Source organism: Aythya ferina, assembly GCF_964211825.1.
Source record: "Aythya ferina genome assembly, chromosome: 7".
Lineage (NCBI taxonomy): Eukaryota > Metazoa > Chordata > Aves > Anseriformes > Anatidae > Aythya > Aythya ferina.
This window is the reverse complement of record NC_140302.1, coordinates 15652037-15667254: the sequence shown is the minus strand read 5'-3', so window position 1 is coordinate 15667254 and position 15218 is coordinate 15652037. Positions and strand designations below refer to the sequence as shown.

Sequence of the window (15218 nt, the reverse complement as noted above, 5' to 3'; positions counted from 1 at the left end):
CGAAAACCAGCAGAATTTTAGCCGTGGATTAATTTTATGCAGTGGCAAAGCATGTTAGTTTCTCGGAATAGACGGATGTGATTCACTTAAAAACAAGTAAATCACACTTACTGCTTTCATAAAGGACAAACTCAGCTAGCATTAAGACAAAGTTTTCACTTAAGTACAAATGATGCACTAGTTGAACTACGTGCTAACACCGCTGTTACAGTTTCTGGACAAAGAAGGCAGTAAGGAAAGTGGGTCCTTAATGTTTCACAGTTTGTAAAATATTCCAGGTAGTTGCAACTTTTTTTTTTTTTTTTTTTTTTAAATCAATTATAAAACACTTCCTGAGGTCACCAAAACCCATGTTGCTAATTTGGTTTTAGCTTTTATCAGTAGCACAAACTCCCTGGGTATTTTTTTTTTCTGAAAGTGATCGAAATGATTAAACAATGATCAAAATGTAGATGTACATACCTCTGTTAGTGAAAAAGATCTTAAACATTATGCATGCATAATTACTGTCTAAAATGGGTTTGAAACTAGGCCTTTTAAGATAAAGATTGAGTTGTGCAGGAGGAACTCCATTGTGGCATCCAGGCTCCACTAACATCTCTGCTCTGCATGCAGGGCCGTGCCAGTCTGTGGACATGGGGCTGGCATCCTTTGGCCGCGGTGTTCCTTGTGAAGCCCGTGGCCGTTCCTAATTACGGCAGTTATTCCAATAGACTTGGAAACACTGATCTCTGCTCATTAATTCTCCATTCTTCCTGCTCCCCCAGATGTTAAAGTCAGATGATATTTTTTGATTCCTCATGGTGAATGATGTCACTCATGTGTCTTTTTTTGTATTAGGTGGGTGGTTGTTTTGCCTTCCTTTCCTATCCTGTGCCCAATGCAGACGGAGGATAAGCTGTGGTGCTCTCCTCCACCTCACCTGCTGCACTGGCTTGCAGACCTTTCTTCCCATGTCGCTGTGACTTGGTCTGCTGTTGGTGCCTTCCTGCTCTGTGTGGTGGGATAACAGCTGAGAACTCATCTTCCCCTCTCTCAGGTTGAGGATGTGCACTCAAGTGACACCTTTAACAGCTTTGCACTGCACTCCTGATGAAAGGCAATACCTTTCAGGTTTAACTACCTCGTGCTCTTTGTCCTTTCTCTAGGTATTTAATGGCAGAAGTTGGAATATGGTGTTTGTGAGGGTTGTTTGTATTAGGTGTCATTATTAATAATATTTTTTAGCATAAAAATTTCCTTGTGTACACAGCATACCAAACTTCTGTTTGGAGTAAATGAGCTGCAGACCTTATTTTTTTTCCTTGATTTTATTAGTGCCCTTTTTAGGAAGGTGATGATGCATTTATGAGATCAGAGCAAGGGTTTGTATAGTGCCTAAAGCAGACACTGGCTGGGACCTGCTAAATATTCTGAGGTAGTCTATTTAGGAAGCCAGTGTTTTGAAACATTACCTGCGTGGCTCTTCTGGTTCACACAGGCTTTTATGACACTGTTCTGATCAACTGCAGTGGGTGATTGTTTACAGGAATGATCTTGCCTTTGCATTTCGTGCCTGAAGGGAAGGGGAAATGCATTTAAGACTTCCTATTGTGAATGTTTAAAACAACGCCTGGTTTATTTAACACTTGTGCTGTATTTGTAGCAGGATTAAATAGCTATCACCTACCAAAAGCTAATAATTCATTTGTCATCACCAAGCAATACACTCACAAATTTGGAACAGATTGTGTTTCAGAAACTCAAGTTCTACATTCTAGGTTACAATCCTTTCTTGCTTATTGCAGGAATGTCATGTCACAGTGTGTGCATCACAGGGGTTCTGACCCAAAATTACTGGTGACAGTGAAATTACCATGATATGGCACTGGCTCGTAAGGCTATTTACAGGACAGATGGACTGCAGTAGTTCAAGTGTGAAGTTTTTAAAGGGTGGGTTGGCTCTGATTGTTGAATGCATTGTGTTAAAGTATTGTTCAATTTCTAATTGGGAAGGAAAACAATCAGTTGACAGTTGCTGAATTGTTTGTCTGTTGTTTTGTATTAGATTTAAAAACCAAGTTAAAATCTGACTGCCTAGCTGCTTTTTTTTACAAAGCTTCAGTTTCTGAAGGCAACTGCGTGTTGGCATGGTGTGTGGATTTTCTGCATATTTACCCCTACTGCAGTTGTAAATACGCTGTTACTGGAACAGGGCGGCCTTCTAAATTTGGATATACAATTTCTAGTGATCTAGAAAACCAAAACCTTCTGACAGACATGATTTAGCTTGTTCTCCAAGTTCAGTTGGATGAGAAGTTCTCCTCAGCTTATTAGCTCTGTGGAAGAAACAACAGGATGTTACTGGAGAAGCATTGCTCACACCTATATTCAGGGACAGAGCAGACAACAAAACCTTGAAGTTTTGGCAACAAAATCACTAATGTGATTCTGAAGAATGAGATAGGAAAAAAAATAATCTCAGATTGAATAGCAAGAAAAATACTGGTTTATTTAGTGTAAAATGTTACTGCGTTGAATAACCGGAGTAGTGCCTGCTTCCTTACCCGGGATGGGCTGAGGCGGGAGCAGGAGGTTTGTTGCCATGGCCAAAATCCCGGTCATGGTCCTCAAATCCTACTCACGGTCCTCAGCACCCAGCACATCAACTGCTTGTTTTTGGGAGTTTCTGCCCCTCCCAAATGCTGCTTGGGGGACATCCACCCGTCGCCTGTTTCCCCCTCAGCGTCTCACATCCCATACTTAGCCTCTTGCTGCGTTCACTGCTCTTCTGCAGCCTTCTCCCAGGCCTCCGTGAGCTGTGTACTTGCCCTTCTGGCACCCATTAATGTGACCCCATGGGTGTGGGAAGATTGCGACAGCGGGTTTGTAGGATTCTGTAATGCACAAGGACTCAAAGGCTTTAGTTTCTTAAATTTCTTCACTGCCAGTTGCTGCAAATCACTGCTGGAAAAGCAAGTATACACTTGTGATTGTTTACCTAAGCGCCTGCCTGCGTGTGCTGTTTTGAAGGGCAGCTCTCACCGAACCCCTCCCAGGGGCTAACCTGGGCCTCCTCAGCTGTGGGGCAGGACTCAGCTGTGTCACGGAGCCTGGCCTCAGCTGGGCATCCCCGGCAAGGCCCTGTCCCATTCTGCAGGTCTCGCGTGGAGAAGTTCTTGCAGGAGAGCTTTGGCAGAGAAGCTCATCTCGGAGTAGAAAGCAGGCTGCTCTTGGATGTTGGGAGATGTATGGGGATCGGATGCTAGTTCCTGGTACAGCCAGTAGCTGGTGGTGATTCCTGCTTTCCCAGCCCATCAGCTGGTTATCACAGCTCCTCTGTTCGGTGCCCATCAGGGAGATCTGGGGCTCCCAGCTGTGCTTGTCAAGGATGCCCTGATTCCCAGGCCAGCCAGCGCACCGTGTCAGTGGTTTGACACTTGTGGCTGCTCCAGCAGCGAATTACTGGCCAGGCGAGTTTCTGTAAGAGATGAAATGGAATTAACCTCGATGTTGACTAACACTTGTGTTACAGAGGATAATGATACTTGATTACTGTGTTTTAGGTGGGAAACCAGTGATTAGGGCTTGAAAAATGATACAGGTAGGAGATGAGCTTCTTTGTTTTATATGCTGACAAAGACTTTTTATGGTTCATCCTAATTGAGTCAGTTGCGGGACAAAAATACCACCAGTATGACTGCAGTGCTGCTTCAGCTATGCAAGTTCAAGTAGCATGAGGCTTTACTTAGTGTGCTGACAGCAACGTCTGTATTAACTAACGTCAGTAGCTCAGAGATCAGACCTAGTAATGTTCACAGTTATTAATGTAAATGGTTCCTAAATATATACAGGAGCCTGTAAGTTTCTTGAAAACCTATGTGTGAAGTGACAGGATTTGCAAGCTCTCTATTACTGCGTTTGGTATGGGAACATCAGTCTTTGTAGCCTTGAACTGCCAACAACCTTTGTCCTTTATTTTACCTTCAGTTAAAAAAAAAAAAGGGGGGGGGGGGGGAGAATAAGGGGATTGAAATAGGAAAGTACATGAATGTTGGCTAATGGCCATGTCTTTCCTAAGTCTTGGAAAGATAAATGAGAGTGTGGACCTGGATTTGTTTCATTACATGAATGATATGTGATGTTTTGTAAATAATTTATCAGAGCAAGCATTTCTGAAATGGCTAAAGCACTGTGATATCAAAGGAAAAGAGAACGGTATCATTGCCAAGATGAGGCTTTTGCTGGCTTCCACTTAAATAAATAAATATCTTAAAATTATCTGTGTTAAACATTTCTTTAAGTTAAGAAATGTTCACAAGATGGTGTAAGTGAACGGTTAGATAGCTCTGAACCATTTTCCTACTGCTTTTTATTGAGGTCTGAATGATTACTAAAAATTAGCTTTTTGTTTAGTGCATGTATTTTTTTCAGGTTAATACCGTTTTCATGTAAATACATCTTAAAGTGATAATGATGGGACAGATAATTTTAATCATGATCTCTTACAGGCAAGAATTGTAAGGTGTTTTCCTTTATCTGTAGGTATGTTACTTTAAACTGACAGGTGGAAAACTCTGCGGGTATGAATGTGTCTTCCCCTGTCTGGGAAGGTGCTTGTTATTACTTCGAGTATCCCACTGAAGAAATAGTTGCACCTTGTTTTACTTGTTGCAGACCTGTTTATAGACTCTCTATGCAATTATTACTGATTTACGTATTTGGATGATGCAGGTAACTAGTTTGACTGAAAATCTCTGAGAATTTCCCATTGGGAGAATGGGGAAGTAAATTTGTTTTTGTTTTTTGGCGGAAAGCTGTGTGTCAATTGCAGGTATTGAAAGGTTTGCGTGTTTGTTCTGTTGTGATTGCGTGAGATTGTTCCAGCATGATGAGTCCCATCAACTAACAGTTGATTTACTGAAACGAGTGTTTTTAACCTAAACTGGTAGCTTCAGAGAGAGGCACAGGGAAGCTATCCATTGGACAGAAGTGGATGAAGTATGTCTTAACATTGACACGCGTACACGTACTCCTTTGGAAAGGAACTATTCAGCTGTAATAAAAACTAGTTTGCGTCTTAATCTTTGAAGTACTATTACAGCTGAACCAATGATTTGTTTTGTGTTCTGGAGTTGAAACAGTATATTTAAGAACAATGTTCTAAAATTATTATTTTTCCTGGATTTTTTAAACACTAATCTCATGTTAGAGATCTTTATATGGGTAAGTACAAAAAGTGGCTAATTACGGGTTAACTTCTGGTTTTGAAACATGTTAAGATAATAAATCTTACTCAAAAGCAAGTAAATTTGTAATTAATACATAATACAACAAAATGACAATTAAAACTGATTCTCTGAACTCAAGTATATGGGAGACAAAAGGCCCCTGAGAAGGGTTTGCCTCTGTTTGTAGTTTTTAGGTAACTTTTTTCTTGCTTAATAAAGCTAACAACGCCTGTTTGTTTTTTAAATCTAGCCACGAGCTGATCCCATCCCGATATGTAGCTTTTGTTTGGGAACGAAAGAATCAAATCGTGAAAAAAAACCTGAAGAGCTGTTGTCTTGTGCAGACTGTGGCAGCAGTGGTAAGTTGGACGAATTTACAAACATTATAAATATTAATCTATAAATCTGTTTTTAAGTTAGTAAAGTGTTTTCAATGTGAGAATGTCATTCTCTCTTTGGACATAAATTGAGAGTTAATTGAGTGGAAGAGGCAGGAAAAACACAATTCATTTGTAGGCCCAAAGTGTAGATGTGCTGAGGAAATATATAGGGGAATGGTACTTGCAGAATGCTGGAATGGTGTGATTTTTTTTTTTTTTTTTTGGGGGGGGGGGAGGAGGGGGTCTATACTTTATTTGAAAACTCAGTTTTGCTCTGTGCCTGCAAATGATCATCAGGAATTCTGTACTGATTTGCAGCACTTAAGATGTTGGGGAAGAATGAAAAATAAAGACAACTGTGTAGCAGTCTTTGCTGTTACGTATCTTTGGTATCCAGTTAATTTTCTTGTAAAATTCTTTTGTTACACAAGTGGTAATTTGTATAGTGTTTAAAATAACCTACTCAAGCTGTTAGGAGAAACATCACATTTGTGTTTCACTCAACAGAAAATGTGTGTGGATTTGAGGGGAAACAGGGAGTTGTAAGAAGAACAAGTCTTTTGGCTAGTAACAGGAAAATCACTGAATCTGGGAAATATTTTACAAGTACAAAGAAGTCTGGCAGTTAATGAGCTAGATGTTTGCTTCCCTGTGAAGTTACATAAATAAAGCAGAACTTTGCCATTTTCTTCAACTTTTTTTTTACACTCCTTTTTTCTTCATATTCTTCAGCTAATGTGAGAATCCAGCTTCCCCTTTGAATGGTTTCCATTACCTTGCAGAAAGTGTTTATAAAAATGGGATGAATTTTTATATCAATAACTTCTTTGTCAGAATGCATAGGATGGTTTTTGATATTGGATCCTTATTTTCCCCCTTCTAAGAAAGTGACCCTGTTTGATAAAACAGGGCTATACTTCACTGCCTGTTCCCTGAAAGGTGTTTGTATGGGTGGTGGTAGAGCTGATCCAGTAGCAGGTATGGGAACAGGTATGTAGGCAAACCAGAGGCCACCACTTGTCAGACACAATGAAGTGACCATCCACTTACACGTGCCTTGCTGCTGTGCGCTGGAGCTGCTCTTGCTGACCCTGTGCAGCTGATCTGAATGCAAGTGCTTCCAGCAAAGTGATTGTCTGGCTTAATTTTGAAACCATCTGGGTTAATTTTGGAAGCTGTAGCACACTGGTGCTTTGAGCGCTGACAGCACGTGGATGATACCAAGCATGTTCTTGGCTTAGGTTATTGCGGATTCACAGGGGGATTTGGCTATGAAACTCATGAAGACCTTGTTAGAAAAAGCTTTATGGCATATAGCTGGCCTAACTGTCGAGTTTGGGTTGTGAAAATCCTCTGATCAGTTCAGCTATTCTAAAAGAAAATCCCGTGTAAAAAGGGCTTTATATCGGAAGGGGAGTTACTTGACCAGTAGAGCTTGTCACTTGGGTGGACTGCTCTTGTTAGCTCTGTCTTTAAAAGAATTTTTGCCCACGTAAGCTACTGCTACTTAAGGAAGTACTTTCAGCAAAGACTTCTGCAGTGCAGATCATCCCATCCCAGCTCACAGACACACTAGCACTACTGCTTCTTAAAGGCACAACCTGCAATGTGCTACCCCTTCTTCTGCCCTGGTGCCCGTGGTGGCATGTGAGCTGGACTGAGGAACAAATGTAGTGGAAAGATGGCAAGTTGGATCGGTTCCCTGCTCTGCCATACAACCTTCTGCGTCAGAATGAAAATGAGGGAAGTGCTTTGGTAGTAAATGAGTAGGGTCTGAGTAGGCCATCGCTGCTCTTGAGAAGGATGTAAGTGAAAATATTGTCTCAGTGTCTTTAAATTCAGAGTATATATCTCTCTCAATTTTGTAGGTGTGCTGCTGAAGATGGTTAATCTTTTGGTACTGTGATAGCTATATAAGTACTCAAGTAAAAGCAAACCAGTATGGAACAAAAACGTATTTTCAGTTAATCAGGGTATGTTTTTAATTGTGTGCTTCTGAATCCATCACCCTGGACAGATTATTTTTATTCTAACCAGTTTGTTTTCTAGTATATTTAAACGATTAAACAGTGAAATAAGGAAGTGGCTTTACACTGAACCCCTTAGACTTGTTAAATGGCTTTCCATATGGCTTACAGGATTCCTGCACTTTCCAATCTGTGTTCTAGTATTTGGAAGTTTAAATAGGATTTGTGCTTGGTTAGACTGTGGTACGCAAAGTTTACATTAATCAGGTGACCTCAGATAACAGCTCTTCTGTTATGGAGTAATCCCTGGTAAGTCTGAGGGCTCTGGAACTGCAGAAGCCTTGACTTTCATGGATCAGCTTCCCTTCGAATTAACACTGATACATTCTCTCTGCCTCATTAAGAGTGAATTATCTTTAATTAGTTCCTCAGATGTATTTTATATGAAGAATGAAGTGTTGAGACTGCCAATCAGATTGCTGCATGGTTAAACTTTAGCTACTGATGCCTAACTAAAAGAAAAACCAATTTCAGTGCAGTATATAAATAATAAAACTTCATTCGAGTAGAGGTTATTGTAATTGGATTTGTAATTTTGCACACTGCAGTATGTCTCAAAGCTGGTCTTACTGTATAAGAAACATAAAAGAAAATGCATATTGTGCACAGCAAGCAAATTGTTGTTCAGCTGATCAGAGATTAAATTGCAGTGCCCACTACTGGCACGTCTGCTTTGCCTTAGGTTTTTTGTTTCAGTTGCTTATGGTTCTTCAGGTAATGCTTCTGCATTCTGAAAGCAGAAACTATCTGGGTACTTGCACACCTCTCTAATATCACTCTGATTTTGTGATAAAATCTATTTGGGTAGTGAAAATGAAATGCATTGCTGTGTCCCCTTTCACGGGGTGTTTCCTAAGGGAGTAAGATGAGGGATGTCAGATAAGAGAAAACAAATCCTATTACAAAAGCAAACATTGTTCCTTCCTTTTTCCTGCCTTTTTTTCCTTGTTATCTTTTGATTTTGAAAAATCAATAGACTTGAGAACTGGAATCAAACTCTACCTCTGTTTGCACAATCAAGAGGTGCAGAAGCAACTGAAGAGCTGCTGCTGGCAGATTTTTGAAAGGGAGAATGAAGTTCGATAAAGAAAGGGGAAAAGTAGAGTTACTGGGAAACTAATAAATACTTAAGAGCAACTAAAAAGCACAAACCAAAACAACAACAACAACAAAATACAAGAACAATGGTTGGTTTTATTATTCCAAATAAGTATGATGGTAGGCTGAGAAGGCAGGAGGGTTAGTGAGCAAATGTGGGTAGGGGAAGCTGGAGAGCAAAACATCAAGGTTTTAGAGAGTTCAAGAGAAACAGGGACAGGAGGTGTTTGGAAAGCCACCTGTGGAGGCTGCTTTACTAAGGGAGATCAGGATGTGCCTGAAATGTAGGAGCTCACAATGGAGCAGGGGGATGTGGCCTGGAGGCATCTGCAGCCCATGGAGAGCAGGAACAGGCTGTGGTCCAGAGCTGCAGCCCATGGAGAGGAGCCTACACAAGAGCAGGTGATCTGGTGGCAGCCTGCGGGGGACCCACACTGAAGCATCTGTTCCTGCAGGATGGGCCCTGTGGTGTGGACCCCTATTGGAGCAGTTCTTAAGCTGCAGTCTGAGGGAAGCTTGTGCTGGATCAATTCAGGAGGGATTGCATCCTGTGAGATATGCCCTGTGCCAGAACAGGGGGAAGAGACCATCCCTGAGGAGGTGTTACGGACTGACTGCAACCCCCATTCCCTTCAGTTGCATGGGGGAAGGATGTACAAGAGAGTAGATGTTGGGGAGAAGGTGTTTTCAGTTTCCTTATAGTTCTCATTGCTCTGGTCTGTGATAAATAGGCATATAATATATATTAATATATAGTGTAATGTTTGTTTTATTAATCTCCCTTATACAGAGTCTCTTTTGCTTGTGGCAGCAGTTGGTGTGTGATCTCCCTGTCCTTATCTGAACCCATAAGCTTTTTTCATTGTTCTGTCCTTCTGAGGATGGGGAATGAGAGAGCGGCATGGTGATGCTTGGCTGCCTATTGGTATTGAACTGGTACATAAGGGAATATAGAAATTGTCTTTTACTCTTGATTACTACCATATGTGGGAGGAGGTTGGTTAGTTGGTAAAATTAACTGCTAAGAATCCCGTAGCTAGAAAACCATACTGGATGCCCAAGATAGATGCCTTTCTCCTTGTAAAGTTCACCCTAATTAATAATGCTTTCTACCTAACAAGTTATTGAACACATTTTTCTTTGCAAATTACTTAATAGATTTGTTTCCAACACTTGTATGTCAAAGTTAAAAATAACATGATATTAGCGGGTCTAATCCAGCACTGTAAGTAATTGTCAGTAGCGTAACACTCCTCACTTAAAAGACTGGTGTTTTGTCAGATCCTTTGAAGAACATACAAGACTCGAATTTGCAATGAGGAAACAGAAGTGGACTTCTTAAAGGAGTTCTCTTCCCTCAGGAGTGAGACATTGTTTTAACTTCCCAATCTCACCTATTTTTACCACATGAACATATTGCAAGTCTTCACCTTTTCTAACTGGGGTGGGCAAAAAGATTTTAAAGCATTTGATTATTATTTTCTTAAGGTTGAACTAAACATATATATGTATTCCTGGTGGGAATTGGCAGCTTTTGAAGGTTGAAGTTACCTGTAATCTGTTAAGTTAGTACTATATTAATGTTGCTGAGGCTTAAAAGAAAGTCATAGAATCATTTAGGTAGGAAAAGACCTCTAGGATATCTAGTCCAGCCTTTAACCTAGCGCTGGCAGCTCCACCATTAAACCATGTCACTAAGCACTACAGCTACATGTTTTTTGAAGACCTCCAGGGCTGGTGACTCAACTATTCTGCTGGGCAGCCTATTCCAATATTTGACAACTGTTTCAGTGAAGAAATGTTGTGGTGTGTTTATGTGGCAAGGTTTTGCTAGCAGGGGGCCATAGGGGTGGCTTCTGTGAGAACAATTCAGAAGCTGTTCCATGGTAGGTAAGGGCCCTGCTGCTGACCAGAGCTGAGCCGATACATGATGATGTTTGCGCCTCTGTGAGAGAAGACTTGAGAAAGGGGAAAAAAAAAAAACAAAAAAAAAAAACAAACTGCTGGGAACAGAAGCTGGGAGAGAGAGAGAAACAACAAACAGCCTTACAGATGCCAAGGTCAGTGAATATGGAGGGGGAAAGGTGCTCCAGGCACCAGAGCAGAAGTCCCCTGTGGCCTGTGGTGAGGACCATGGTGAAGCAGGATGTCCCCCTGCAGCCCCTGGAGTACCACGGTGGAGCAGGGTTCCACACTGCAGCCTGTGGAGGAGTCCCTGATGGAGCAGGTGGACCTGCACTGAAGAAGACTGTGGCCTGTGGAGGACCCCTGCCGGAGCAGGTTCTGGGCCAAGCTGCTACCCATGGAGAAGAGATGATGCAGGAGCAGGGGATCTGGGGGGAGCTGCTGCATGTGGGGAACCTGTGTTGGAGCAGGTAGCTGCTGGGGGATGGACCCCATGGTACGGAGCCATACCTGGAGCTGCGTGTGGGAAACCTACACCATATCAGCTCGGAAAGGACGACGGCATCCCCTGGGAGGGACCCCACAGGGAGCAGAAGCAGAGAGTGACCGGAGGAGCAGTGCAGACAAAGCGCTATGGACTGACTGCAGCCCCTGTTCCCTGTTACCCTGCACTGCTTGGAGCAAGGAGGTGGAAGAGGGTGGATGGGGGGAAGGTGTTTTTGGTTTCTTCCCTTTGTTTCACACTTGTCTAGCTTGTTAATAATAGGGAATAAATCTTACTGTTCCCTCTGCTCTGAGTCTGTTTTGCCTGTCACAAGGGTTGTTGAGCGATCTTCCTGCCCTTTGCCTTGTCCTCCTTCCCCTTTGAGGAGGGGGAGTGAGAGAGGGGCTGAGGTGGAGCTCATCTGTGCACCTGAGTAAAACCATCATAAATGTTTTCTAATATCCAGCTGAAGCCTTCTCTAGCACAACTTGCACCCATTTCCCCATCTTAGCACTTAGTCCTTGGGAGAAGAGACTTATCCCCACCTTGCTATAGTCTCCTTGAAAGCAATTGGAGAGGACACCTGTGATAAGGTCTCCACTGACTCCTTTTCTCCAGGTTAAGTAACTCCAGATCCCTCAGCTGCTCCTCGTAAGACTTGTTCTCTAGGCCCTCCACCAGCTTTGTTGTCCTTCTTTGGACACGCTCCAGCACCTCCATGTCCTTCTTGTAGTGGGGGGGGTCCAAAACTGAACACAGTACTCAAGATGGGGCCGCAGCAAGACCAAGTACAAAGGGACAATCAATTTCTTAGTCCTGCTGGCCACACTGGTTCTGACACAAGCCAGGATGCTGTTGGCCTTCTTGGCCACCTGAGCACACTGCTGGCTTGTGTTCAGCCAGCTGTCAACCAACACCCCCGCTCCCTTTCTGCAGGGCTTTCCAGCTCCTCTTCCCTCAGTGTGTAGTGCTGCATGGGGTGGTTGTGCCCCAAGTGCAGGACCCTTTGGCCTTGTAGAACTTCATACACTTGGCCTTGGTCCAGCATGTCCAGATCCATCTGCAGAGCTCTTCTACTCTTGAACAGATTTACCCTTGAGCAGATAAACACTCACAGCCAACTTGTTTTTTTCTGTGAACTTAACAAAGTCAAGTGACTGAACCAGAAGAAATGACCATATCAATCTGGAGAGTGATAGAATGTTACTGGAGTACTATGTCCAGTTCTGGGTTCCCAGTACAAAAGGGACTTGGACATACTGGAAATAGTCCCGTGGAGGGCCATCAAGATGATGGAGGGACTGGAACACTTCTATGAGGAAAGACTGAGAGAGCTGGGGCTGTTCAACCAGCAGAAGAGAAGGCTCCAGGGGTTCTTCTCTGTGCCTTTAAATACTTGAACGGAGGATGTGGCCAGGACTGGGCCAGGCTCTTTTCAGTGTTGCCCATCGCTGGGACAAGAGGCAGTGTGTACAAACTGGAGCACAGGAGGTTCCCTCTGAACATCAGGCAACAATTCTGTGCTACATGTATGTGGGTGTGACTGAGCGCTGGTACAGGTTGTGCAGAGAGGTTGTGAAGTTTCCTTCTTGGAGGTTTTCAGAAACTGCTTGGATGTGGTTCTGGTTACCCATGTCTAGGTATCCCCCTGCTTGGGCAGGGTGTTGGACCAGACAACCGACCTCCAGAGGTCCCTCACAACCTCATCCTTCTGTGATTCTGTGGTGAAGATCTCTTGGCAGATACATCTGCTTCTGAATATACAGGAGATAGTATGTTCTCTCTCTTCAGATCAGTCAGTGCTGAGATTATAGGGATTTTAGAGCCAAAACCATGCTTTCCCTCTTGAGCAATTTTACAGGTATTTTCTTTACATTTGAGGGTCACAGGGACTCAGTTTAATGGACTACAGAAATTGGTTTAACTATAGAAGTAGTTTAAAATATAAGTCACGTATAGAAGCAAAGCCTGCGTTGACTGCTACTTCATGTCTGTTAGGCATAACCCACTTTTTGTTAATGTTGTGTTTTTCCTATACAATCTTGTGTCCAAAATGAAGAATATAACTATTACCAGCTAGTAAAGAAAAATACCATACTGTATTTGGAAATTTAAAAATCTGTGCTGTTTCCAGTAGCGCGTACCTAGGGAAGACAGTAAAAGAACATAGCAAACAAATAGTGATATTTCCCTTTGCACAGTCCCAGCCTACAGTTACTTGAGTAACTGTAAGTAAGTCTGAAGGACTTTGAGTTGCAGGCAGTCTTCATGTTTAATCCCAGTAGATGTTTTTCATGATTTTTTTTTTGATAATAAAACCTTTAAGGATAGAAACAAATGTGTCTTAAGCTGTGTAATTTCTTGAATGAAAACTTTTACATTGGTAGGTAACAGAGAAATTAAGTAACCCTGTTATACTTAGTCTGTGTAGTTACCAAGTAGTGAGAATGAGCCTTTCTTAAGTTAATAACTGAGAAGGATAAACATACTGCAAAGTTAAAATCAATGAGTTAACTTATTTATGCCTTAAAGTAAATTACTTCTGTGCAGGGTAGATGTATGTAATTCTAGTTATGAATAAGGATATGATTGGTTTATGATAACACTTTAATGTGTTAATGTGCATGTTAAGTCATGGTTGATGAAATAAGTCTGTGATATTGATTATTAATATTATTGACTTTAGGGAGCTTTTTTCTTTCTTAGCAGGCATTTTTTTGAATCAAGCACTCATTAAGCTTTATTGAAAGGGACAGAGTGACACTGAACTGCACTATGCAGTTCCATGGTGCATTTGTAACTTCCAAGAGAAATAGTTACTTTAGATGTGCAATCAGTCATAAACACAGATTGTTAATTTCTGTTAAACTGTATGGTAAGTGTCGAACGGCAACATTTTCTGATATTTCTGTTTTTAAAAGGATTTGTGGAATTTATTCCTGAATGTTTTTCACTTACAGATTATATTTCTCATTTTATAAAATGGTATTTTTACCCAGTTTAAATTGCTTTTTTAACAAGAAGTGTATTGATTAAATCTTGGGTATGTGCTGTAAGAGGAAACAATCAGTACAGATTTCAGATTTTGGAGTGGTTTTTGCATTTCTTCATTCATCTTTGTCATTCTTGCCTCAGTGTATTAGAAGATTAAAATAGCAAATGCTTAGGGATTAGCCGATATCCTTGTTTGTGGTGATTTAGCTGTGGTGGTTTAGACTGAGAGAGAAACAACAGATGGACAAAATCTGAATCACCATTACCTGGAAGACTGTACTTACCAGCCTCTGGCAATGAGAAGAAAGCATCATGCATTCTCATGACATCGGTACAGCATGGCATCAGGGATTCTTACCTCCCTTACAACTTGATGTCCTTGATGATCTCTAAATTTAAGTGCTTCCTTGGGAAGGTTTGTTCCTTCCTATTTAACAGTGCTTTTATCTTCTATGGATTAAGGGTTTACACTCCTTTGAGATTGTTAAAGACGAGAGAAGTCACTGCCAGTATTGCCTAAGGTGTTATATGTGTTCAGTTGTCTGATACCTTGTATTAATTGGAAGAGCTTCCAGGCTGCCATGGAAAAGATGATGATCCCACTAGGGAATAAGATGCAATTTCATGGGAAAGTGAAGTTCAGCTGCTCTTTTCTCACTACTTCATCTTGTCCCTTACTTTAAACCTTCCACAGTAGTAAACTTTTTGTGTGTCAGTTGTCCACTCCATTTTTTTCTTCCAGCTGCTCTGAAATTGTTCTTTGTATATAACTTAGTAATAAGTTGGAATGAAAAATGCATATAGCTCAACTATTAAGTTTCTCTGGTAGGTAGTTAGAACATTTTGAAAAAGATACTAATTCAGTCTTGTTTAAGGATTCAATCTGTTTGTTGCACTGCTATAAAAGGAGTGGGTTCCAGTATGTAGAAATGCTTTTTTCAGGACCAATGGCAGTTGGTTATTTCCATTGCATGTATAACTAGTGAAAGAAAAGATTATATTTCAGATATTTGTGAAGACTTTTCGCAGGTGTCAGGTGTCAGCTTTCTATTTCTCTTTATAAATGAGTATTATGGCAGTTTTGCCATACCTTCTATGTAAGAAGTGTGTTAAATGATGT

General features: G+C 41.5%; 1 protein-coding gene across 8 annotated transcripts in view; it reads left to right on the top strand.

Annotated features, from left to right (window-relative positions):
- KAT6B (lysine acetyltransferase 6B) overlaps positions 1 to 15218 on the top strand; it is a 112915-nt gene that overhangs the window by 47231 nt on the left and 50466 nt on the right. For all 8 annotated transcript variants that reach the window (XM_084525553.1, XM_084525552.1, XM_084525557.1 and 5 more), the window contains one exon: positions 5461 to 5569. In XM_084525553.1, the coding sequence (XP_084381679.1) occupies positions 5461 to 5569 (109 nt within the window). The remainder of the gene's footprint in view (positions 1 to 5460; positions 5570 to 15218) is intronic.